Source organism: Mesoplodon bidens, assembly GCF_964165515.1.
Source record: "Mesoplodon bidens genome assembly, chromosome: 19".
Classification (NCBI taxonomy): Eukaryota; Metazoa; Chordata; class Mammalia; order Artiodactyla; family Ziphiidae; genus Mesoplodon; species Mesoplodon bidens.
This window is the reverse complement of record NC_138179.1, coordinates 24,940,877-24,966,944: the sequence shown is the minus strand read 5'-3', so window position 1 is coordinate 24,966,944 and position 26,068 is coordinate 24,940,877. Positions and strand designations below refer to the sequence as shown.

General features: G+C 41.3%; 1 protein-coding gene across 1 annotated transcript in view; it reads right to left on the bottom strand.

Moving 5' to 3' along the window:
* DNAH9 (dynein axonemal heavy chain 9) overlaps window positions 1-26,068 on the bottom strand; it is a gene marked incomplete at its 5' end in the record, with an annotated part of 303,352 nt that overhangs the window by 81,756 nt on the left and 195,528 nt on the right. Inside the window, 4 exons of the mRNA XM_081219032.1 lie at window positions 10,197-10,457; window positions 20,047-20,280; window positions 20,465-20,626; window positions 21,005-21,147. Coding sequence (XP_081075158.1) covers window positions 10,197-10,457; window positions 20,047-20,280; window positions 20,465-20,626; window positions 21,005-21,147 — 800 coding nt within the window. The remainder of the gene's footprint in view (window positions 1-10,196; window positions 10,458-20,046; window positions 20,281-20,464; window positions 20,627-21,004; window positions 21,148-26,068) is intronic.

Below are 26,068 nucleotides of genomic sequence, written 5' to 3'. Positions count from 1 at the left end.
ACAGATGTGGCAGATGTGCTCGCATACCTGTCCTAGTGGTTTCCCCTGGGCGAAGGAGGACGAAGTACGAAAATACAATCAGAAACGAAAAGCCCACAATTTAAAAATATTAACAGTTTGTTAAGCATGTTCAACACACTGAATTAAGAAAATATAAAAATGTATAAAGATGAAATTGAATTCTATAACCCAGATACATCATTGTTAATATTTCAATATAATTCCTTCCAGTTTTTTTGAATATTCATATATATCTATACATTAATCACAACTCTGGTTTCGGAGACAGAAAACCTAGCTGAAGTACAAAGGCGTATTTTCTTGCTCATGTATCTGGGGAGGATGGGATGTGAGGACCAGTGGAACTGCGTTTTGAACTGCGTCAGGAGGATTCTCTGGGCTCTCTTGTTTCTGCTTCTCCACGTACAGGAGTTTCTTTTTTACAAACCAGCTTCTTCATGTTGCAAGGCACTCGGCTAACCTCTCTGACCTCTACCTGGGTCACTTCCCCAGGCTTTCACTGAGCTCTGGGAACCCTCACCTCTTCCCACTTCCCTCTTCGCACCTCAGGACCTCTGCCTGCAACCCTCCTTCCTATGCCATTTGCCTGGCTGACCCCTTCTCATCCATCCAGATCTCAGTTCAGAAGTCCCCCCACGTAGGAAGACCCTCCCCGCCAACCTCCTCTTCCTAGTCACTGCCTATCTGAGCACCCTGGTGATCTGCATAGAACAGAGGGCAATCGGAAAAGGTTACCACTGTTTCCTTCTGGAATTACTATATTCCTCTCCCTCATGCGAACAGGGACCTCATCTCTCTCATTAACCACTGCAGCCCCAGTGCCTAGAACAGAGACTGGCACACAGTAGGTGCTCATCATCAACAGGTGTGTTGAGCGATCGAATGAGAGGAAGGGGTGCCGCAGCTCCAGGCTCACATCCATCGCTTTGCAACTAGAAGGGAGGAAGATTCTTTTCCTCCAACGCAAGTCAAAATAAAAAGGTCCTGGGAAATGATCTTGTTCAGTGAGGTAGGGCTCCTGTCCCCAGTCACCGTGGGGCAGGTGATGTGGCACTAATAGGAACACAGGATGCAGGAGACATTCCTCAGAAGAAGGCAGATGTGGTTTTGAATGAGCCGGCATCAGGCACACTCCCCTCCCTGCCTTAGGTCTCTTGTTCTAGCTGATGCCTTGGCCTTGCCTGATCTTCCCAGGTACCTGCCTGATGAATTCGCTCCTTTCCATGTAAAAACTTCTCCCTCTCATGGAGGCCCACACCCATCACCTTCTTTAATACTGCAACCTCCCACCTCCTCAATCCCCTCCCCAGCTGCCCTGGCCCCAGAGCTCCCCCTGACTCTGCTCTACGGTTTTCTTTTTTCTGCAGCATCTGTCACATTCTAACGCATTGTATAAAGTACTTTTTTGTTACGCTGCTTGTCTCTCACCCGTCCCCTGTGCTAGAATAGACTCTTCATAGAGGCAGTATCTTCGTTCATGGGTGCACCACATGCACCCAGAACACTGCCTGGCATGGAGTGCAGTCAGGAAGTCTCTGCTGAGTGAATAAATGTGTCTGCACAGTCATTCATTTGGCAAATGGGGATACAGCGGTAAATAAGAAAGGCAAAGTCCTTTTGCTCATGCATGTGGGAGAGGTGGGCAGAAAAAGAGGCCAACCTTTGATATACTGGATAGTGAGAAGTGCTCTGAAAAAAAAAAAAAACAGGGCTAATGGGATAGTGGTTTCTTGAGGAATGATGGTGCCACTTTGGCTAGGGAGGGAGACCTGGGAAAGCCTTAGAGAAACTGCCATTGCACGTTGGGGAAGGGCAGAGCGTAAATGTGCAGGCGGGGGCAGGCACAAATGCCAGATTCCAGCCCGATTTATAAGAGCTCTTCACATATATATGAGGATGCTAACTCTTTTCTTTTTAATTAAAAAAATTTGTTTATGATATTCTGTGACACATAGAAATTTAGTTTTTATGTAGCCCAATTGAATAATCCTTTTCCAGATGATATCATGCTATCATCCTTTGTTTTTATGCTTAGAAGCGTCTTTCATATACATATGAAAATTGACCTTACCTTATAATAATTTTTCTAGTTCTTTTACAGTTTGTTTCTCACTGTTCACTGGTTTACAAGGTAACACTACTTTGTCCTTTTATTAAAAGAATAAGTATTTATTGTGAAATACTTAGCAAAGATGAAGATGAAAGCCAGAATCACTCCTGATTTTACTACCTAGAGATAAACATTAGTTATGTGCTGGTGTGTTTCATTATATGTACTTAACAGATAGAGTAACAGAGAGACACAGAAAAGAAAGATGCGTGAACATATATGAATGTGGTATATATCTGGCTCATTCATTTATATATACATATACATATATGTACACACACATATACATATATCAATCATTGTTTACATTATTTTTTCAAACCTGGCTTTCACTGAAAACTGTATCTTAAACTTTTTCGTGTCATGAATTATTTTTGAAAAACATGATTTTAAATAAAGTATGCACAATTTTCTCTCATTTAGATGGTCCATAATTTATTTAGCCAACCCCATATTGTTGGGCATTTAGGTTGTTAAATTTTTAATAGTTGTTTAAATGATATGAACTTTTAATGACATTAGAAATAAATAAGCCAAAAATCACACTGGAATTAAATTAGACTTACATTTAACTTGTAAATTATTTGAGGAATAGTGACATCCTTATAATATTAAACCTTCCCTTACACAAACTTGGTACATCTATTTGCCTATTTATATTTTATATTACTCAACAAAGATGTATAGTTTTCTTCACATAGTTTCAATAAGTTTATTTATGTTTATTTGTACCATGTGTTTTGGCTGTTATCTTGAAAATATTATATTTTCTAACTGGCTACTGCTGATATTAGGGAAGCTATTAAATTTTGTAATGGGCCCTTAAGTCTTCCCCTTTATTTGTTTTATTACATTTTTATGACATCTATGAATAATAACACATTTGTCTGGTACTTTACAACATTTACATGTTACCATTTTTCATTTATTATTGCATGGCTAGAACTTTTAGGACAACTGTTTTATAATAGCAGCGAAGGGGGTCATTATCGTGCTTTTTCTATGTTAATGGGAATTCCGCTAATGCGCTACCATTAGACAGGATGTTTTGCTCTTGGACTGAGATTGATTGCTTTGTGTTAGCAAAATATCCAAATATCCTTTTTTTCCTACTTTACGAAGAGTTTTAATAGGAATGGATGTTGAAGTGTGTTAAGTACCATTCTGACATCTCTCAAAATGACTACAGAGCTTTAGAGCTTTTCTTCTTTGATCTATGATTGGGTATGTTTACAGGGTAGTATTATATAAGGAAAACTTATCAGTTGGTAGCATATTGTTGTTTGAATAAATTTCTGGATTTGATTTACTAGCATTTCATATGGATGTCTTATATCACTATTCATAAATTCGATTAATCTGTTTTATTTTCTTGTGCTATCTCTATCACTTTTAGTATCAAGTTTATCACATAATCAAGGCCTTAAAAAGTCCTGTAGGAAAGAATTCTGTTAAATTCTGTAACCCTAGAATTCTCAAAATCATTTGATTATAAAGTCTACTTTTTATATAACTTGTTAATATTAAGTTAAAAGTCAAATGATAGGGAGAAAATATTTACAACATATATACCAAGACATATAGTAAAAATTTATTTTTAAAACCCTGTAAATCAATAAGGAAAAGGGAAATTATCTCATAAGAAAATGGACAAAGAATCTGAACAAATAATGGACAAAGGAAGAAATCTAAATATTTGAAAAGTAGCCCAGTCTCATTAGAATCAAACCATTTACAATTTTTTTAAATGAAAAATTTCTTGCTCTCCTGTTGAGAAAAATTAGGATAACTGAAAATATCTAAGATTGGCAAAGGTGTGGGGAAAGCAGTGTTTATAACTATAAATGAGAAGAGCTATTTTGGACAGAAATTTAGCATTACCTATATAAAAAAAGGGAATATTGTTTATATGAGTTTCCTATTGCTTCTGTAACAAATTACCACAAACGTAGTGACTTAAAACAACATGAATTTATTATCTTACAGTTCTGGAGGTGAGGGGTCCTAAGCTGAAGATTCTGGAAGGGCTGGTCCCTTCCGGAGGCTGGAGGGGAGACTGTTCCTTGCTGCTCCCACTCCTAGAGGTCGGCCGCATTGCTTGGCTCAAGGCCCCACAGCACATCAGCTGTGTCCACCCCCTGCTCTTGTCACCACATCACCACCTTCTTCCTCTGACCTTCTTGTCTCCCTCTTCTATGGACCCTTGTGATGGCATTTAGGACCCACCTGGATAACCCAGGGTAATCTCCCCACTGCAAGATCTTTGACTTAATCACACCTACAGAGTCACTGTCACCATATGAAGTAAATTTCACAGGTTCCAGAGGTTAGGACGTGAGTATCTCTGGGGGTGGAGGAGGCATGATTCAGCCTGCCATGCTGTACAATTGTACTTCTAATTTGGCTCAGAGAAATATTTGCACATATGCAGTAAAGATGTATGCACAAGGATATTTGTATTGGAGAAAAGAGAGAAACTAATTAAATACTCAACAGTAGATACATGGCTAAATGAAATAGAGTACGACTATAGCCTAGAATACTACAAAGCATTAAATCAACAAGATTCAATGTATGTACTGATGAAATAGTCTTGTTTCACGAAGAAAAGTAAGTTTCCATTATCCATTTGTATTTAAAATATGACATATTTTATATGTGCATCTGTACAAATATAAATACATAGAAAAATTGCTGGACTAGATACAGCTCAAATTCTTCCAGGAGTTTTCTTTTGGGAGAGGACTGGGGCTGGAGTGGAAAGAAGGGTGACTTTATATTTCACCCTATATATTCTATACTATTTGAATTATTCATAACACCAAAAATGCCATTATATGTTATTTGTATAATAAAAAATAAGTTTACGGGCTCCCCTGGTGGCACAGTGGTTGAGAGTCTGCCTGCCGACGCAGGGGACACGGGTTCGTGCCCCGGTCTGGGAAGATCCCACATGCCACGGAGCGGCTGGGCCCGTGAGCCATGGCCGCTGGGCCTGCGCGTCCGGAGCCTGTGCTCTGCAATGGGAGAGGCCACAACAGTGAGAAGCCCGCGTACCGCAAAAAAAATATAAATAAATAAATAAATAAATAAATAAATAAATAAGTTTACTGTAAAAAATCCATAGGAAATAAATAGAAAATTCCAAGTAATTCTGTAAGGAGACAAAAAAAGGCCATGAAATTGTAAGCAAAACCATTCTTTAACTAAGGCAGGAAATGTTATACTGGACTTATTTCAGTTTAGCTATAAAAGTGAAATAAAACTGCCAAAGCAGAGACTTAAAATGTACAGAGACTTACTACCATGCTCTGATTTATGTATTAACTAAAGATTTATTGTTAACTTTGAAAATGATGAGAAAATAGGGATGTGGTCCTTAAATACCAGAGTGCTGTGAACACAGAAAAATTTGAGGCTACTTGAGGGGTCCTTGGGTACATGAAGCAATATCTCCCCTGTCACAGGCAGTACAGTCTGATCCATTCTGCTTCATCAGGTGGGGCGGGGGTGTGGGCAGCTGGGAGAAATGGGTGAAGGCAGTTCAAAAGGTACAAACTTCCTGCTATAAAATAAAGAATCCTAGGGATGTAAGGTACAGTGTGTACAGTTAATAACACTGTATTGTGTATTTGAAAGCTGCTAAGAGAGTAAATCTTAAAAACAAAAAACAAGAAAAAATTGTAACCGTGCGTGGTGATGGATGCTAACCAGACTTACTGTGCTGATCGTTTTGCAATACATTTGTATGTATCGAATCGATATGTTGTACACTTGAAACTCGTATAATGTTATATGTCAATTATACCTCAAGTTAAAAAATGCTGTGTGAGACCCATGAATCAGTTGTATCCTGCAGATTGTAAACACTGGTCCACAGTTAAACTTCTTAGTGATGCCATGGGCTGTTATTGATCATGCTCGAGCCACCTTTAGAGACTCATCTGCATGTCGCCTGTGCACCTTCAGCTCAGACACACCACACCCTTTCATGCACCTGTGTCTTACAAACATTGTTCCTTTCTGAGATGGGCTTTTCTACCTCCTGGTCCATCTAGTGAAACACTCATCCTTGTGGCCCTTGTGTCATGGGGTTTCTCTTCCCTAGTCCCTACCTGGTCAGGTGGTTAGCTATGCCCTTTTCTGTGCTCTCCAGCCAGTGAAAATTTTAAACTTTCATTTCTGTTAATGGAGTCCACACACAGTTCAGAGCTACTAGGCTGAGAACAAAACACATGCCCACTCCCCCCAACTCCAGCTCTCCAGAAGCCACCGCTTACAAATTCTTCCATCACTCCTTTTAGATTTCATGCCTTATTGATAATGGATACACTGATGCTGCTATGTACTTCATTTTAGATGCTCTTGAAAGACTTCCTATTGTAGAGTGTGACTATTTATTTTTATTGCCCTCTTTTCTCTCCTAAGGTCCTCTCCCCATTATGGTCACATCAAAATTTTAGTTCAAATTCAGTATGTACATGACTACAATTATAAACTTTGGTTACCTTGGGTTATATTTTCTCGTTTGTATACCTTTAATTTTTTTCTGAAATTAATAAATACTTTCATTGTTTGTTTCCTTATAAGGTAAACTTTTAGGCAAATATCCAAAAGAGGAGGTAGCCATGGAGATACTTGGGAGAAGACATTCCACACAGAAGCAATTTCTCATTCAAAGGCCCTGGGCTGATATTGTGCTGGAAGTGTTTCAGATACAGTGAGAAGGTCAGTGTGGGTGGACTGGAGTGACAACTGGAAGAGAAGTGACTGGGGTGTAGACTGTAGAGTAGAAGAGATGAACCAGGCAAAATCATGTAGGGCCTTGCAGGCCATGGTGACAACTTTGGATTTTATTCTGAATATGATGGATCCTAAAATTATATGGAACCATAAAAGACCCAGAATTTGCCCAAGCAATTCTTTTCCCAAAGAAAAAGAACAAAGCAGGAGGCATAACCCTCCCAGACTTCAGACAATACTACAAAGCTATAGTAATCAACAAACTATAGTAATCAAAAAAGCATGGTATTGGCACAAAAACAGACATATGGATCAACAGAACAGAATAGAGAGCCCAGAAATAAACCCATACACCTATGTCAATTAATCTTGAATATGATGGGAAGCCAATGGATGATTCTGAACAGAGGGATGATGTGGCCAAACTGTTGTCTTAAAAAGGTCACTCAGACAGCTGCAATGGGCAAAGACAGCACTGGAGCAAGGCTGTAAACAGGGAGGCCAAGTGAGAGGCCATTGCAATAGTCCACTGAAGAAACGATGGTGGGTTGGACCAGGCTGACAGCAGTAGAGATGATATAAAGCATTTGAATTCTAGATATATTCTGAAAGTAGGATGGATAGGACTTGCTAATAGATTGAATGGGAGTGTGAGAGAAAGAGCCCATTAATTCCTATTTGCCTCTTTCTTTGTAACAGAGAAAAGAAAGTGAGGGATTAAGAAGTTCAGTGACTAGTGCCAGGCTCCACAGCCAGTTAGAAGAAAGCACCTATCGTGTTGCCTGGTACATAGTAGGCACTCATTAAAAATGAGTTTTACTCCCTTTGTGGCAGAGATATCTAGACTTCAAATCCAGTGTTATTTTCAGAATTCTATCCCATTACTTCCATGAGTTACATCTCTATGTGATTATTTCTACCAACAATGATCAACTAACTAATCAGCCAACAAATTAACCAAGAGTATTTATGGGCTTTTGCTGTTTCCAGCGTTGTGGAAACAGAAGAGGTAACACTGTTATAACGACATCATCAACCACAACAAACGTTTATTAAATGGCTGCCATCTGTTAGCTACTTTTCATACCTTATCTCATTGAATCCTTATAACAACCTGATGGGGACTATATTACTATTACCTCCATTTTACAGGTGAGGAAACGGACGCTCAGAGAAGAAAAAATCATTCCTAGAGCCACACGCAGTGAATAGTTCAGCCAGGATTTGGACTCAGCTCATCTCAGAAAATATAATCCCTATGTCAAAAGATCTTATGAAAGACATTAGTCTTCTTGGCAAGAAATGATCAATGAGCACTTACAAGAGGGTGAATAAATAAAGTGGTCTCTCTTTTGTGCTCTGGAAATCAGAAAAGGGAGAGACTGATCTCGAATGTAAGTTTGATTTTGAAATATGGGTTGTATTTAGACAGAGTGAGATGAAAGGAGAGGGAATCCTAGGTTGCGGCAGTGAAGTGATGTCTAATCAAAGGCCTGGCGGTTGAAATGATGCTACTGGGGGGTCAGGGAGACCCAGACCCGGCTGTATTAAAAGGTTCAGGCTGAGAAGTGGTAGCATAATTGGGCTACACCTCCGATTCCCTGTCCACCTGACGATACCCAAAACTTTCCTGGAGGAATCTTGTGTTCTCTAGGGTAGAGGCCCACTTAAGGCCTTTCTAGGTCCTTCCTTTTAGGGACTTTTCACCCCACATCATAAAAAAATACTAAGATGCATTTAGTATTTAATCTCACATTAAATACATTTTATACATAAGTATACGTCACAGGATTTTACAATGTCCCCAGTTCAGTCTCAGATTTTCTGAGGCCCTAAGTCAAGAGATGCTTCCTTCCAAAGTGAGGTGTGAGTTGGCTACACAGAACTAATAAAAGAAGGTTTCAATAGACCACAGTGTTTTGACTCTTAAACCTTTCACTTGCATTGAGGGTATAAAGGAGTCAGGAGATCGAAGATTAAGAGAGAATGTTTAGTGAGAACTGCTGCTGAGTCCCACCCACACTGCCTTTAAGAGAGGATGGGGGGCATTTGCACTTCACATCAAGTCTGGAGAGAAGGGGGCTTTAAGGAGACCACTCAGAGAGCTTAAACGCTTCCCGCACAATTTGAGTCACACAGTGGACTGGGATCTAACTTACGCCCCAGAAATCTACAGGGTGAGAATACCAGGCTAGTCCCCTGACAGTGGAACTAGGGTAATTTACTGCACGGGTGGCCAATGCTCTCAGAGCCTCTCTGGAGAAAGGAGGCTCAGGTGTCTCCCGCGGAGCAGAGGTGACCTGCTGGCACGGCACACCTTGCTTAGGCTGTCTTAGCCCTTGACCAAGTCATCCACGTGACGGGCAAGTGAAGAGCTAGACCCTCAGGAGAAGGAGGAGAAAGCAACCTGCAGGGAAAGATCCCTGTGACTGGCAGAGGGTCTCCAAAGAGCTGATGTGAGCATCCCGATAAATGGTCAGCTTTTCAGTCCCTCTCTGATGCCAGCTCCTGGTGACATGAGTCTGTCTGCCCCCTTTTCCACCTTCCTCCCTTACCCCTTCAGCCATGGTCATCCAAATACGAAAGAAGGTTAATTGTGAAAACTATAAAAGGAAGAAGTAGTAACCACAGGCTCCTCCCAACACACAAAATACATTTAAAGGGAACCAGAATAAAACTGCCTATGAATGCATCTTGAGAGTCATGGTTATTCCACCAAAAGGTCATGTATATGAGTTGAATTTAGTTGACACACAATTGCATGTTGTTGACACCTGAATACTTGCTAAGTTTGATTTTGTAGAATTTTTTTCTCATATTTTGGAGACAACATATTTTTAGTCTCATATCTTAAATATTTTCATAGGGTCCTAAAAGGCTCATGTGTCCTATAGTACGTAATGGGTAAAATGACCATGGACTGCATAGCTGGAAGATCTCTGGGCTTGGATTTTGAAGATGTGAGTTCAAGCCTGGCTCTAATATTGAGGTTTGTGACTCTGGGCAAGTCAGTTCTCTAGGCCCTGGCTTTCTCATCAGTGAAGCGAGGAGGCTGGAGATCTCCTGTCCTCTCCTGTCCTGACTGATTCTCACACTCACGTCTCTTGGATTTCATTGGTAGCTCGTGGATCCTGACATACAGTCAGCTTAAATAAATGTTTACTTGCTTAATGAATAAACCAGTGACAGCTGGTCCCAGCCAAGCCCTCCCGACTTTGCCTTTGTGTCTCTTTGGAACAGGAGGAGACCAGGTTGTCTTTGGGTCAGAGGAGAGTCTGCTCCTCCCCCGAGGGATAAGCAAGCACGCAGACGTGGCTCCTACCTTGGTGAGGGTGCTGAGGGCTGCCTGGGCCGCCGTGAGCGCTGGCTCTGCCTTGGCCAGGTCTTCCTCGCAGTCCTCCTGCTTCTGCTTCACCTCTAGCATGAGGAAGGCCACCTTCTGTGCCTCCTTGTCTGCGATGGCTTTCTCTCTGCTCGCCTTGTCTGTCTCTACGCCCACCACCTGAATCAGCTTGTCTGCATCTGCACTCTTCTGTTTCAGTTCCACTTCCTGGGCAGCCAGCTTGGCTTTCAGATCATCCACCTGCAGCAGAGAAGCAGCAGGTTTATTCGGACATGACTGTGGGGGTCTGACCCTGCAGAGCAGAGAAGAATGCCGACTCCTGATGCAAAGGTGAAAAGCTGAGATCTCAGCTGGGACCAAGCTCCCTGACCTGGGAAAGAAAAGGAACCCTGGCCTCCCTCTTCCTCTCCCCTCTGCAGTGAATGTGGTGGAAGATCCTAAGCAACACATGTCCTGACCTTTCTTTCTACTTGATGCCCAAATGACATAGGCTGCTTCTCACTGACATTGGTGCCTATAGGTTACAAAACCTCACATGCCTAACATAACACTTTGCACATAGTTGGCCCTTAATAAAAACCAGGCATTCTTTAATTGAAATAGGCCAATGTGGAATGCACCAAGGATTTAGCAAACTATAAAAAGTGAGTGTCGGTGCTTCCCTGGTGGCGCAGTGGTTGAGAGTCCGCCTGCAGATGCAGGGGACATGGGTTCGTGCCCCGGTCCGGGAAGATCCCACATGCCGCGGAGCGGATGGGCCCGTGAGCCATGGCCGCTGAGCCTGCGTGTCCGGAGCCTGTGCTCTGCAACGGGAGAGGCCACAACAGTGAGGGGCCCGTGTAACCAAAAAAAAAAAAAAAAAAGTGAGTGTCCACTGTGCATCCTGAAAGATGGAATATATGAACAGACAGTGACCAGACCATACAAGTAGAACTCTGAACCAGAACTCACAGTAACCAGCCCGTTATCTACAATAACCAGCTCAGGAAGCCAGCCGCCTATAGGTCATACTTGTAGGAAGTCAGATTACTGTCTAAGTAACAGTCCAGGAAGACAGACAACAACTTCTGTAACAATCAGCCCCAGACGGCCAGGACTTGATTAATAACTGACAACTTTCTTAATTTTGTCCCTGCTTCCAACGTAGGACCAATGAAAGAAATTCAAACACACACTCCTAACCAATTACACAGGGTGCCCTGTTTCCAGTCAGCCCTCCTCCAGCTTCCAAGGGCCAACAGCCTTCATCCAGGAACGTTCCCTTCTTCCCATTATCAAGCTTTCCCGCTCCTCTGCCTGCCTTTGTGTCTCTGCCAAAGTGCGAACAATGGTGGCTGACGCCCTTGCTAGAGCAGGCTCTGAACAAAGAGCCTCTGAGTGTTCTCATTTGGTTCGTCTTCATCTATTTCCACAATCCTTTCAAGAAATAGATGACCAGGTTGAAATGGGACAGCAAGGATTCCGATGGTCCCGACCAGCTGGGTTCCCTGCCCAGCCTCCATATTCATGTGCATTTGGAGGCAGTAATGAAGTGATGGGGATGTCGGCTCTCAGGAAACCTTCTATTTCCCTGATCAGCTGGGGGGGATGAATGGTTTTCTGTGTGTTCAGTAGACTGTGATGGTTCTCAGAATGTGGTCCTGGGACCAGAAACATCAGCATCACCTGGGTCCTTGTTAGAAATGCAAATTCTCAGGCCCACTCTGGACCTACTGGATCGGAAACTCTGGCAATGGGGCCCTGAGATCTGTGTTTTAACAGGCCCTCTGGGTGAATCTGATGCCCGCCTAGGTTTGAGAATCATTGGCCTAAGTCATGGTTTTTTCATGTGCAAGGGAAGACTCATCTATTTCTGGAAAGTAAAAAAAGCCAATTGTATTTGCAATATGGCCCGTACACTTTACATTGCAGCATGACCTCTCGTCCCTCATTTTCCTGAAGTCTGTTTCACGCAACAACCAAAGATTACTTCAGAGCTCGTGGAATGCGTCAAACAGATCCCAGTGCTTTATGATACAAAAATAAAACGGAGGCTTAGACACTGCTGATAATCCCTTTTCATGGCAGATCGAAAGAAAAGAAAATGAAGGCAGAAGAAAAAAAGAACGCTCTTTAATTTTGTGTATCCATAGAAACTAGAGACTTTGCATTAACCTCAAATGAAGTTCTGCTCCCTAGAACTCGTCTTATGTTCCCGCCTTGGAAGGTTAATCCATTTCCACCTCCCGTTGTTCAGCTGCAGAGAGTTATTTCTACAAGGACAAAGATGCAATTGTAAATCAAAATGACTGAACCACATAATCACTCCAGTCAGCAAACACACCAGTAACTTTTTGTTCCTTTTTAAATCTTGGAAGATTTGAGAAAATTGAAGTGGGTTTTTTGTTGTTGTTGTTGTTATTGTTGTTTGTTTTATGGATTGCAGATTTGGCTTATGACCTCAGGCTCACATTACCGGCACTGTGGATGGGAGCTTTATAGCTCTTAAGCTGTGACGTGGAGTGACATGAGGGTCCCACCAGTCAGAAGTAGGCTGCTCCCCACAAAGCTACAGAGAAAGCACAACTCAGGGTCATTTTATGGCTCTTATGTAGTAGAACAGGAAATTGAAATAGGTTACTTAAATTTTTTGTCTTCCTTTTTTCCCTTATTCAAAGCATTTGAGCCATATTCTGGGTCTCTTCTTATTTAGACGCTCCCACGCCTGGATAGGAGGATTAAGAGGGAAAGTGTCACCAATACTGATGAGATCCTTTCTCTCAGTCTTGCCGACCCCATGAATATTGACCATATGTGCCAGGTGGGGGGATGCCGACTGAGTCCAGTGAGGACAGGATAGTGGTGAGAGACCCTCTCTTCTTTGAGGTCCAGGCACATGATGTTACGGAGAGAGGCTAAGCTTCTCAGGACCTCCCCCCAGAGCTCCAGAAGAAGGAGAAGGAATCCAGGATAATCAGTAGCCAAAAACACTCCACTGAGGATTGGAAGCCTAGAGATATCTTCCTTCTTGACTCAGAATCCATATAGTCACCCAACATTTTCTGATATGAATTTGGACTTCAAGCAGGCCTTCCTCTTAGATATAGATGTTTTCCATCTATAGTAGATATCTGTTAGGTTTGCCTGCCTAATAATAATAATAATAAAAAAAACCTGTTTGGGTAACATAGCTTGATTTTCCTTTGAAGACCTTTCCTTCGCAAGTCTTTGTATTTTGGGTGAAGCTGACTTTGGTGGTTGTCATGGATCCTGGCTTGGCCAATGAGAGTATCCAAGTTACAGAGATTGGTTCAACTCTGGGCAAACCAATGAACCAAAGAGGTCAATCAGAGCCAACCCAGGAACTGGCTGAAAATACTGATAAAGAAGCAAAGCAGACAGAATACTAATCTGAGGTTTCAGAGCCATGGGGGTTGCCTGCTTGAACAGGGACATCTAGTGAATACGCAGCACCAGTCTTGTCCAAAGTAAACTCTATCCCTCACTTTTCAGTTATATGAATCAATCCACTTTTTTTGTTTTTTATTTTTTAATTTTATTTATTTTTTAAAAGATTTTTTTTGATGTGGACCATCTTTAAAGTCTTTATTGAATTTATTACAATATTGCTTCTGTTTCATGCTTTTTTTGGTTTTTTGGCCGTGAGGCATGTGGGATCTTAGCTCCCTGACCAGGGATCAAACCTGCACCCCCTGCCTTGGAAAGTGAAGTCCTAACCACTGGACTGTGAGGGAAGTCCCAATCCACTTTTTAAAATTTTGTTTTGTTGTCTTGTCTAAACCAACATTAGTTGGATTTTGGTTAGTTGCCATCGAAAGGGCCCTGATAAATATCTAATGCAATCTCAAAATTTTCTCTCCTCTTCTCCTTCCCTCCCCTTCTGTATTTTCCATCTTTTCATCTTTTTTTTTTCTTGTAGGGTGAATTTGAGTTAGTTTTTTTTATTTCACTTGCAACCAAAGGGTCTTGAGAAATACATCATCATAAATTAACTGTCAACTTCAGGTGGCCTGAGATTATTTTAAATCCCAAGATAAACTGAACTTAAAAGTTTCCAGATAGACAGATTTGTGGATTAAATCCTATCTGCAGGGAACTGGTAGTGGCCTATGGGCCACCATCTACGAACCCTTCTTCCAGCCAACAGACCCTCTTCCTCGTGAACACATTGGAGTTTGACACAGAAGCGAGGTCGCCAGTGAGAGAGGAAGGGAGACCCCACTCACAGTGAGGGGCTCTGACTGTGTCATGAGAGAGAACTGACTGCCCTCCAAAGACTGACTTTTTAACGTGAAGTGACCAAGTCAACCTGAAATGCAAAATTAAGAGATTTCTACTCTTAAAGGAAAAAAGATGGACCCAGAGCTAAGTTAAACTCAGTTACAGAAAAATAAAGTTATAGTCTGACCAGCTGAATCAAAGCATGAAATTATAAGTCTAAAGTTTATTAAATTTTAGATTACCATATGATTGTTAATTATTGTCATTATTACTACTTCCAATGCTACTATTATTGCTAAATAAATTCAGGGTCTGTCTGAGCCTGAGCTGTGAGATCCATTTAGCCTACTCCTTCCAGATTATGTACACCAAAAGCTGTCATAATTGGGTAGCAGGATACCGTAGAATATAATTCAAGTCATTACCCTTTATACCAAGATTTATGGCGCTGTACTTCTGTCCCTTTCTACCAAAGGAGTAATTCCAGATGAAGGGTTTGTATCAGAGTTAGGCACCCCAGATACCATTTTTACAAGAAGAATCATCATTATATAACCATCAATAAGTTTGGAATACACATCAGGTGACAGAATTGCAAAAGACCCATTCTCTACCCACTCTCTGAACTTGTAGGTGATTTTAGAACCTGTTCATTTGTGTATTTGCCTATCCATCTATCATCTACCCATCTACCCATTTATAGAACACATTCTATGTGCAACTGAATCCTGATTTCTGCCCTTGAAGAACTGATAACCGTATGGCATGATATATGCAAGAGAAGAAACATAATTCAAGGATTAATTCATGACATTGTTAATCAACCATACTTCAATTTTTTAAAAAGGGATGAATAATTCAAGGAACATAGAGAAAATAGAGAAGGGAATGTATACTGCTCAGAGCTTAGAGAGGGCTTCTGGGCAGGGAGCTATCAAATATTTTTAGATCCTGACAGTGACAAGTTGACAAAGTGGGGGCATATATAAAGACACAGAGATGTGAACAAGCTGTGGAGTTTGGGGGGAACTTCAAATAGTAGTGCTGGACTTCAGGGTAGTAGAAAAGAGGAAGAGGAGAATGGAGCTATATGCAATTTTAAAAGTTCCAGAAAAGTTCAGAGAATCTGAACTGCAATGTCTAGATCATTAAGGCCTACTGAAGAGAATACTCAGACTTGTGGTTTGAACAAAGATCACGCTAAGAGCAGGAGAGAGGTTGGTCTGAAGATGTGCTGTCTAGCTTGACAGCCACCAGCCGTGTGTGGTTAATGAGCACTTAAAATGTGGCTTAAAATGTAGCATTCTACTTAGTCTCCCTTACTGTATTCTGGCAGCATTCCAGACTGCAAGCACTTAAAACGTGGCTTGTTCCAATTGAGATGCGCTGTAAGTATAATCATACAAATGAGTTTTTGAAGCCTTGTAGAAAAAAAAGGGAAAATATTTTATTAACTTTTTTTACATTGATTACATGTTAAAATGGTAATATTTTGGATATACTGGGTTAAATAAAACGTTACTAAAATATGTGATAAAATTATATACTACTAAAATATATAATTAAAATAAAATTCACTTCATTTTTACTTTTTTTGATGCAGCTACTAGAAAAATTAAATTTGCATCTATGTCTTGCAGGGTGTTTCTATTGGATAGTGCTGGTCTAGAGTGCTGTCAGAATATAGTCAGGGAGACTAAGTAGAATGTTATTAATTAATTCATTCATTCATTCAACAAATATTTATTGAGTGCCTGTTCTGTCCAGGCACTGTTTTAGGCACTTGGGATACATCAGCAAACAAAACAGACAAGGATCCCTGTTCTTATACAGCTTGTATCCAACGGGTGGAGATAGACCGCAAAACATAAATATAATGAATAAGTAAATTATATAATTTGTTAGACAGGGGCAAATCCTATGGGGAAAAGATAAAGTAGAGCAGAATAAGGGGATCAGGATTGGTGTGGGGTTGCAATTTAAAATGGGGTCATCAGGGTAGGATTCTTTGAGAAGGTGACATTTGAAGGAGATGAGGGAGGAAGCCTTCAGTGGATATTAGAGGGAAGAGCATCCCAGGGAGAGGAACAGCCAGTACAAAGGCCTGAAGTGTCTGAGGAAAGAGCAAAGAAGGGGTGAGGTTCGAGAGGAATGCCGTGGGGTTGGGACAGTAGGAGATGAGGTCTGAGAGTTAACAGGGCAGGGTTGGGGAGGAGCCTCATTGTAATGAGGGAAATAGGGGCCATCTCAGGGTTTTAAGCAAAAAAGTGACATACCTATGCTTTAAATTGATCACTTCACTCTGGCTGCTCAGTTGATGACAGACTATTCAGGGGCAAAAGTGGACGCCGACAAACTAGTTAAATGGTATCGTAGCTACCCAAGTAAAAGATGTCAATGGCTCAGATCAGGGTAGTAGCAGTGTAGGAGGTGCAGTGGGATTCTGGGCATGTTTGCAGTCAGAGCCAACAGTGATTTTCTGACGGACCGGCTCTAGGTGGTGAAAGGAGAGGCATGAGCAGAGTCAAGGGTGACCTCAATGATTTTGGCTGATAGGTGATGCAAGAGGATGTGGGTGAAGCAGGCTTGGGATGGGGGAGACACTTGAGAGTTCAGTTTATCGAAATAATCTGGGTAAGAAGTGTCTAAAATGGGGGACATAGCAAGAAGAGTACTTCTGAGAGATACTTGGAAAACTTATAGAATGTATTAACACTGAAATGTAGGAAGTGAGGGAAGGGGAGGAGTCTAAGATAACACTGCAGTTTCCGGGGTAGGTAACTGGGTAGATAGATGTATTATTCATTCAAGTAGAGAAGATAGGAGAAAAAACAGACTGATGCCAGGACTCCGGAGGGTTCTCCACCGACTGTGGCAGATAGAGCTGGATTCACCTCACGGTATAACCAGGCTTCTCCTTGTTAAACAGAGATTGCCTAAAACAGGAAAACAGACTCCCTTCATTGTCTGCTCAAAGCCCCAGGATCTGTACAAGACAGAATACTGGGCACTGCTCTGTGAGTGTCAGAGCACCTTTCCCATTGTTTGCTCCCCAGCAATTGTCCTTTGCACAGACTGACCAGCAATTCCCAGAGGATAAATGGGTAGGAGGTAGAACAGGGGCTGGTGGGGATACAGAATGTTCTGAGGGCACTGTAGGTTGGGGGAGACAGGAAGAGGAAGAGCTGAGAGATGGTAAAAAATAAATCTGGTAGTACTGCATTCTGGGATTCTATCTTTTGCTGTTTTCTAGATGTTCAGAGATTGAGAGAACAAGAAACGGATTGGGGCAAGAAGGTGCTACCTTTCTCCGACAAAGGTGGGCACCAGGTAAGCTGCTAGAGCCTAGACTGGGATCTGTGTACCTCAACCTGCTCTGAACTGTAGCTCTAAGAAGGGGGTTTGGTCATGACACTAATGGAAAGAGAGCAGCATCACAGATAACTGTCACATATGATTTGTTGACAAACATTGAGTTTGAACAGATCTCACCATGCCGGGAGGTAAACAAAGGAAAAAAAAGTCTTTATATAAATACAGGACAAAGAAAGGAATAGCATCTAGAAGACTATGATGAGCAATGCAGGTCTGAAAATGACCCATTACTGGATCTAGAAAAGACATCAAAAAACTATTTGGCATCATCAGTAGAATGGTTTCTGTGATATAGTTGCAGAAAAATAGGCTGAAATAAAAAAGCAATGTTGGAAAGGGAAAAGGATGAGATGAGGAAGGTCTGTGCAGATATGGAAAATATAATAGTGTAGTTAAAGTCTTCACCGGAAGCCTAAGCGGCGGAAGCAATATTGCCCACGATGAGATTAGTATTGTTGAGGATGAACTTGCAAAGCTCTCCTGGGATGTAGAGGAAAAGGCCAAAGGGATGGAAAGCAATGAGGGAGCAGATAATAGATACGGAGCACAAGGAACCCATCTAGTTCATCATCGCTCCTGGAGGAGAGGCCCAACCAGATGAGCAAAAGCTGATGATAGAAGAACAATTTCCTGAGCAGAAGAAATTCTATGTGTATAGATTGCAAGGGCTCATTGCATCCCACTAAATGAACTGAAATCCTTTAGATACACTACATCTATGAATCAAGAAACTGAAGTAGGGAGAAAGGGCAAGTCAGAAGGAGGAAGTTCAATAGAGCTATTCCAAAGGCAGAGCTCTGAGAAAGTGACAGTAAATGAAAGGTTTAGAAACCTAGAGGAACATGTGATGCCCAAGAATTAAATTGATTACAATTTTAGTTTAATTGTGCAAATGCATGAAATTTCATTGCCTTAATGAGAGGCCGGCTCTGCGGCTGGTAAGCAGAGCACAAAAAGGGGCCATTGAGGGGCCAGCAGTATTTGATGGGCATAGAAGGCGCTAGAGTTGTCCCCAGCTCTCAAGGGAAGGATAGTAAATTAACTGAAATAGGTTCATTCCATTTGGAAGAGTAAGCAGAAAACAAAACAAGGACAGGACAACAGGGGCCTTCTTCGGATGGCCAATCACTTAGGAACATTTGAGGGAATGCATGATATGAGACAGGATTTGTTTAAGAAATTAGATTCCAATGGCTCTTTGACAGATTACATTGTAAGACACAAGAAACAAAAGAAAATTGGTATAACCCTGCAACCATTTCTCCCAGCCATTCATCTCTTTGGGTTTTGATGATGAAAGGACTATGGGTTGGAGAGGAAAAGAAAGTAGAGGAAACGGAAGAGGTGATAAACAGAAAGAGAGAAGAGGAGATTCAGGGGATTCCTGTACAGTGAGAGGAAGTGCCAAGCTACAGCTGGGGATGTGCACTTCCACTGGAGAACTCGGCTGGGCTTCTGGTGAGGCAGGAAAGACAGGGCCAGGCCTTAGGCAGAGGCCAATGTCACCTCCTTGTTTTGCTTTTTAATGAGGCCATGATGCATGCAGGAATGGCATCTAAAACAGAAACTGTGTAGCATCTGAACAAGAAACTCTGACCATGAAAACTGAAGAGCATGCGCAATAAAAATGCACAGGTTGCTGATGACTCTGTATGACCTTTCACGTGTGGCGCTTGACTAGTAAGGTAGAATTTAAGGGAAAACAGCTCTTAGAGTGCATGTATTGTGGCTTCAGGAGACGAATGGGCAGGACTGGGAGTTGATGCAACCTGGTGCCATCCAGGCCACACTTCAACCCTCCCCCAATGAATATTCCATCCCTAATCAGAAAGACCCCACCCATTCAAAGGGCTAAAAATAGGATAAAAGGAGGATCAAAAACCCTGTGGCGGGCCCCTCACTGTGAGGATGCCCGAACTCTTTGAGTGTGTAACTTTCACTTCTGCACTGAATAAACTGCTTCTTTGCTCTCTTTGCTCATCAGTGTGTGTGTGTTTTTTCCTTTGTGTTTTGTGTTCCTCGCCCAAACTCTTTTGGATGAGTTCAACAAGAACCTGGACCTCTGATAAAGCTTTTTGGGTGTCACCGGCACTGTTCTGATGGCACCAGTGCCTCTGGAGAACAGTGTGTGGTCTGCAGACCTTGATTGTGGTCCTCCAGTCCTCTGGAAAGGGGTCGCCCCCACTACCTTCGAGCCCCCCGAAGGCAGGAGAACTGGAAGGACGTCGCTCACCTGGGCGGAGGTGCTATGGAGCTTCAGCAGCCCGTTCTCCAGCCGCTCCATCTTGGACTTGAGCTCCCTTCCGTTCCTGCACAGCAGGCTCTTGTAGAGTCTGATGAACTCCAGGAATGATTTGGGGGTTGTGTAGTTGTAGCGCTGCTCATTGCTCAGATAGGACTGGGAGGTGTGGTTGACACTTGTGTGGGCAAAAGCCATGAACTTGCTAATCGATGGCTTGACTGTGGGCTAGAATCAAAGGGCAGGAAATAAAGAGGTCATCTGGCCATGAAGACGGCAGGTGACTGCCCACCCGCCTTGCTGCTTCACCACATGGAAAGCTGTGCTCCAACAACCTGGAGTTGCTGGATGTGGGGTTCCTTGTACCCAGAGGTGGAGAGGAGCTTGAGGGGTGTCTCCTTTGCCCTCTCACCTCAATGTCCTCCGTGTTCTGCAGGAAGCGGAAGCTGACGGACTCCAGGGCTTGCTGTGGCCACTCATGGAACCAGTCGATGGCTGTGCAGTTCACGATGGCGGGGAACTTCCTGCTGCGGACCCTCAGCTTGGTCCCCACCGGGGAGAAACAGAGAGTCACCTGAGAAGGCAGAGGGTGGGGAGAACCAAGAAGGTATCCAAGATATACTTACAGAGAGACAGACATGGCCTTGGATTCTTTATTTCCCAGGAAATTGGGAAGCATATCAACAGAGACAAAAATCTGTAAATGCTAGGCAGCCTTTCCAGCCAAGCGATTAGAAATGCTGGGACTTCAGGAGGCAAGAGGGAGGCCACTGCCCTTGAAGCACAGGAGAAGGGCATCCTTGCACAGGTGCTCAGGCTGAGAAGGGTCTTGCACCCTAACCACTCACTCCCAAGACAATCAATAAGTACAGCTTATTGTGTCCAAAATATCCATAGAGGCTCCCATGGACCATCTCTGGTCCTGTCTACCCCGGGCAGAGAATCCTTGTACCTTCAGTTGTCGTCGGACCCGCTCTATAAAGAACTTCCAGCAATTCTCTCTGTTGTCAACAAGACCTTGGCTCTTGACTTCGTTCCTCACATTGCTTATGATGTTTTCAACCTCATCATCAGAGTAGAGATCTGGGATCTCTCCTGGGAAGAATCGGAGCACAGATACTTAATTATTATTTTTTAACAGATTGGCAAAGTTCTGAAAGTTAGATAAACTAGCGTATTAGTGAGGCAGTATATAATGGAAAAAATCTTTAAAAATCTCAACTAAGTATATAAAAATAAATATATGATGACCAATTAGAGTTTATCTTGGAAACGCAAGGATGGTTAAATATTAGAAAAATCTATGAGAATAATTCATTACATTAATGGATTAAAGAAGTAAAACGATATGACCATCAAAACAGTTGCACAAAATTTCTGAAAATTTAGTTTGAGATTTCTTTTAACCAGATCATAGGTATCTGTCACAGACCCAAAGCAAACATCATATCTATTTACCGGTGAAATACTAAAATATTCTCTTTTGAATTAAGAACAAGACAAGCATGACTGCTATTCATGTTTTCTATTCAACATTATACAGATGTCCTAGGCTAACAAGTCAAGGAAAAGAAATAAAATTTATATGGATAGTTAAGGAAATAATAAAACTATTATCATCAAAATCTAATTTTCTAAATAGGAAATCTAAGAGAATATACACATAAACAATCAGAACTCCTAAGTGTGTTAAACAACAAGCTTGCTGGAAACAAAATTAATATTGGAAATAAAATGGCACTTTTGTACTTCAGCAAAAAAAAAAAAGAGTTATTTTATTTAGAATACCAGTAAAAAGTTTAGAATAACCAGTTATTTAGAATACCAGCAAAAGGTATTTAGAATACCAGCAAAAACTATAAGACAGGCAGTAATAAATATATAAAAAGATGTGCAAGGTCTTGATGTAAAAACTATAACGTATTACTGAAGGGCATAAATAAAACCCAAAATAAATGGAGAGAAATACTCTGCTCATGGGTGGATGACTCAGTATTACCAGTATCACAAAGATGCAATTCCCCCCCCTCAAAGTCAAATGGGTTTCTTTTTCAATCCTGACAATCACATTCTAAAATTTATATGGAAGAGCAAAGGGTAAAGAATGGCAATGATACTTATGAAGAACGGGAAGAAAGGATTTGTTCTATCAGAAATCAAGTCTCCTTATAAAGCTATGTTAGTTAAAACAATGTGAAATTGGTACTTGGGTAAATAAATAGAACAGTGAGTGAAACACCTAGAAACGGACCCAGATGTAAACAAGAAATTCATATTCAAAATCAGTATACTAAAAAAGGATGAACAAATCAATAAGTGATGTTAGGATAATTCAATACTAATATAAAAAAATAAAATTAGAATACCAAGCAAAAATTCATTCCAGGTGGATTAAAGACATGAATATGAAACAGTAATATTTTATAGATAAAATACAAAAGATTATTTTTACGGTGTTGGATAGGACACAATTTCTGAAATAGAGCACAAAAAGCACGAAACATAAAAAGACTAAGGTTTACAACATTTAAATGAAATCAGCATGACAAAATTCAGATACAGACTTCAAAAAAGACATTTATGACCTACATGATGAACAAAGGGTTAGTATCCAGAATATACAAAGGACTCTTACAAATCCATAAGAAAAAGAAAGAACCGAAGAGCAAACTATATAAAAAGGCAACTAACATAAGGTGAATAGCCAATAAACACTTGAAAAGATGCTCCAATGTCACAGGTAAGAAGGGAAAGGACAAAAATGAGATTCCATTTTATATCCTTTGGCAAAAACTGGTATGTCAGATAAACCAAGTGTTGGTGAGGTTAGGAGGAAATAGGTATTCAAGCAGAGAATAAATCTGTACAACTACTCAGGAGGGCAACTGGCACTTTTTAGTAAACTTGAAATGCACATACCAGACAATTTAACAACAATCTACATTTTGGGCACCTGTTGTAAAGCACTCTGCTTGCACACATCAGATGTTTCTATTTTGCAACATGTTCATAATTGCATGGGTGTTTGTTTTATTGCTTTCTGTATCCCAACATGTTTTGTAAACAAATATAGGAAAACATAAAAGGAAAAAGTAAATGTGGGTGGTGAGAATGTGAAAACTGTGAGGGAGAGTCAGAAATTGAAAGAGGGGATAGAATAAAACAAAATTCTGAATTAAGAACCAGCTGGTGGGCCCCTAGCTCACATGGAAGAGTTGGCCTTGGAAAGGAAGAATGAAGAAAACTGCAAAGAAATGCAGACAGACTGGGAGCTATAAAGGTAGTTGTGAGGCTGATAGTGAATGGCATTAAGTTTTCTCAAGGAGAGAAATGAGCTTAAGGGATGTAAGAATGAAGGAAGCACTGGTGCAGTTAAATCTTGGAAACACTGGATAGGAGGTAAAGATGAATGTGGTTCACTCCAGGATATTCTATGGCTATCAGAAAAGCTCTTTCCTATTTCCAGGACAAGGCTTTAGGTAGGTGTTGAAGCTACGTGGACCTGAAGTCATATACAAGCTCCCCTTTGAAGTTCTGCACACCCACGTGCTTCTTCCTTCCTCTGTAACCAACAAAGAAATGTTAGCATCGTAGAAATGTTAGAGTGGGAAGAAGCCACTGGAGTCACTACCTGTGCTGTTTCCTGTGGACTTGGGTGAGGTCCTCCAAGGTGGGTGGTTTGGCAAATGGCCACTAACTAATCTCAGTGATGGGAATTGTGATTCTTTTCACCACTGAAGCTGCTGCACTTCCTTGACCTACTGTATCTGGAGGAAACTCAACTTTCCAACAGATTTCTGGCCTTCATAGTCTGACAACACTAATCCAGCCAAGAGTTGGGTTAGAGTTTTATACTAATTAAACTTGATTGTTTAAATGGGAAAAATGAGAAAATGAATTATCGTGAAAATGATCATTTACTTTCTTCCCTTAATTGGACAAACTTGATTTAATTTCCATTCATTATTTCATAGAATGCATACAAAATACCCAGTGCTATAAACTTGTCAGAATCAAGGTCTTACTAATGGAAGAATCCAGAGAAAACGGCTAGAAAAATGAAATGATATTTAGCATGTGTTGGGAGTTAAGGAGTTCACGGAAGTCTTAAAAAGAGAAATACTCAAATGGAATTGATGTGAGCCATACTCATACTTCTGGGGCTGACTGCCTGCAGTGGTCTGAATTCCTTTCTCCTTTGCCCCTCTGATAATCTGCAGTTTCTTATCTATAAGTACGTTAGAGTCCTCCAGTGAGAACCTGAATTCCCTTTGGTCTTAGAATATTTGTAATAATAGAGTCTGCATTCTTCACCTTTCTATTTTTTGAAATATGTAGGATTTATGTCCTTTGAGGAGGCAAAGTATGATCTATAGGCTAAATCTGGCCCTCTATCTCTGCCTGCAAGCGAAGCATGGTTTTTACAATTTTTGAAAATTGTAATTGAAAAAATTAAAATAATATTATTTAATGACACATGAAAATTACATGACATTCAAATTTTGTTGTCCATAAATAAAGTTTTACTGGTCACAGCTACACTCATTCATTTAGATACTGTCTATGGCTATTTGTCCAATACAATGACAGAGCTGAGTAGTTGTGACAGAGGCTGTATGGTCTGCAAAGCTGAAAATATTTACTTTCTGACCCTTTATAGAAAAAGTGTGCTCGCCCTAGTTTATATGATACCTTTAAGTGCCAAGATATTGAAAACACCCAGGCCTTTTAGAGACTTTTTCCATGTTCTTAAGATGGGGGTATTTGTCACACAATTCCCAAGATCCCTTAAGAAGAAGATCACCAGATGGAACTGAGCACCTCTGAATTGGGAGCAAAGTTTGCATTTCCAGGTTTGTTCCTCCAATTTCTCCTGACAACATTCCTGTCACTTATTGTGCGATGTAGGTAGTCATGCTGAAAGCAGGAGAAGCAGGAGACTGAACTGCCAGAGGGCATTTTGTGATGTGAACAGAGGCAGAGGCTATTTAAATATTTGAAGAGTTTCCTCTTGTGACCTAAAGTTGGGAAGCCCTATTTCTGCTGCCTAGTGCAGAATGGCTTCTTGTAGTCCTTAACATGTCCTGATATTTTGCAAGTCAGACTCATCATCATCTTCTCTGTGTGGTCTGGGGCTCTCAGAGGCCACTCTGCTTTGAGATCATTTAAGATGGTTTGGTTAGTTGGAGCTTGGTAATAAAAAAGGCAAAGCTGAGGGTTATTCTGCGCAAACCAGTTAGCATCACAATGGCTTAAGGGCTTTGACCCCACCCAGGAATAACATTTTTCAGAAACATTTCCCTGGTCTCAAGGGAGAAAAAACAGGGAGTGTGATGACTATCTCAGGACCCCTGGCCCTCTCTCTGCATGGCTGGAAACTTTCTCAAAGCACGTGTTCAACAGTAATATCTAATATGTAAGATGACACATCTTTCTCATGATATTACACACCTTGGTTCAACGAATACCTCTTGAATGCTAATTATGGGCCAGGAGATGCGTTCAGTGCTGACAATGTAAATGGTGAAAATAACACAGTCTTTGCACAGGGTTATAATTATATCAGTGTTGTTTTGTTTCCTAAGCTGGGCAGTAGGAAATCCTTATCTTTTGTACCTCTGGATTATTTCATAACAAAAAATGAACCAACAACAGACAACACAGTCTCTGCCTTTCATAAGTTTACAATGTCATTTCAGTACAATGGTGGTGTGTGCAGCCACTGAATGTTAGAGGAACACAGAGGGATGTTTCTCATTCCTCGTGGCGACAGTGGATTAGTGAAGACTTCCCAGAGAGATAACATCCAAGATAAGTCTTGTACTATGGGTAGAAGTTAATCCAGAGAAAGAAGGAGAAGGGCATGAGGTTCAAAAGGAACGGTGTGAGCCAGTAAGGATGTCAGGAGGCAGTACAGTGTGTTATTTCAAGGAGGTGGGAATTACCAGATCATAATGGGGAGGTAAGCTAGTAAGGAAGGAAGGAAGCAGGTCAAAGGCAGCTGTTTTTTGGTGTT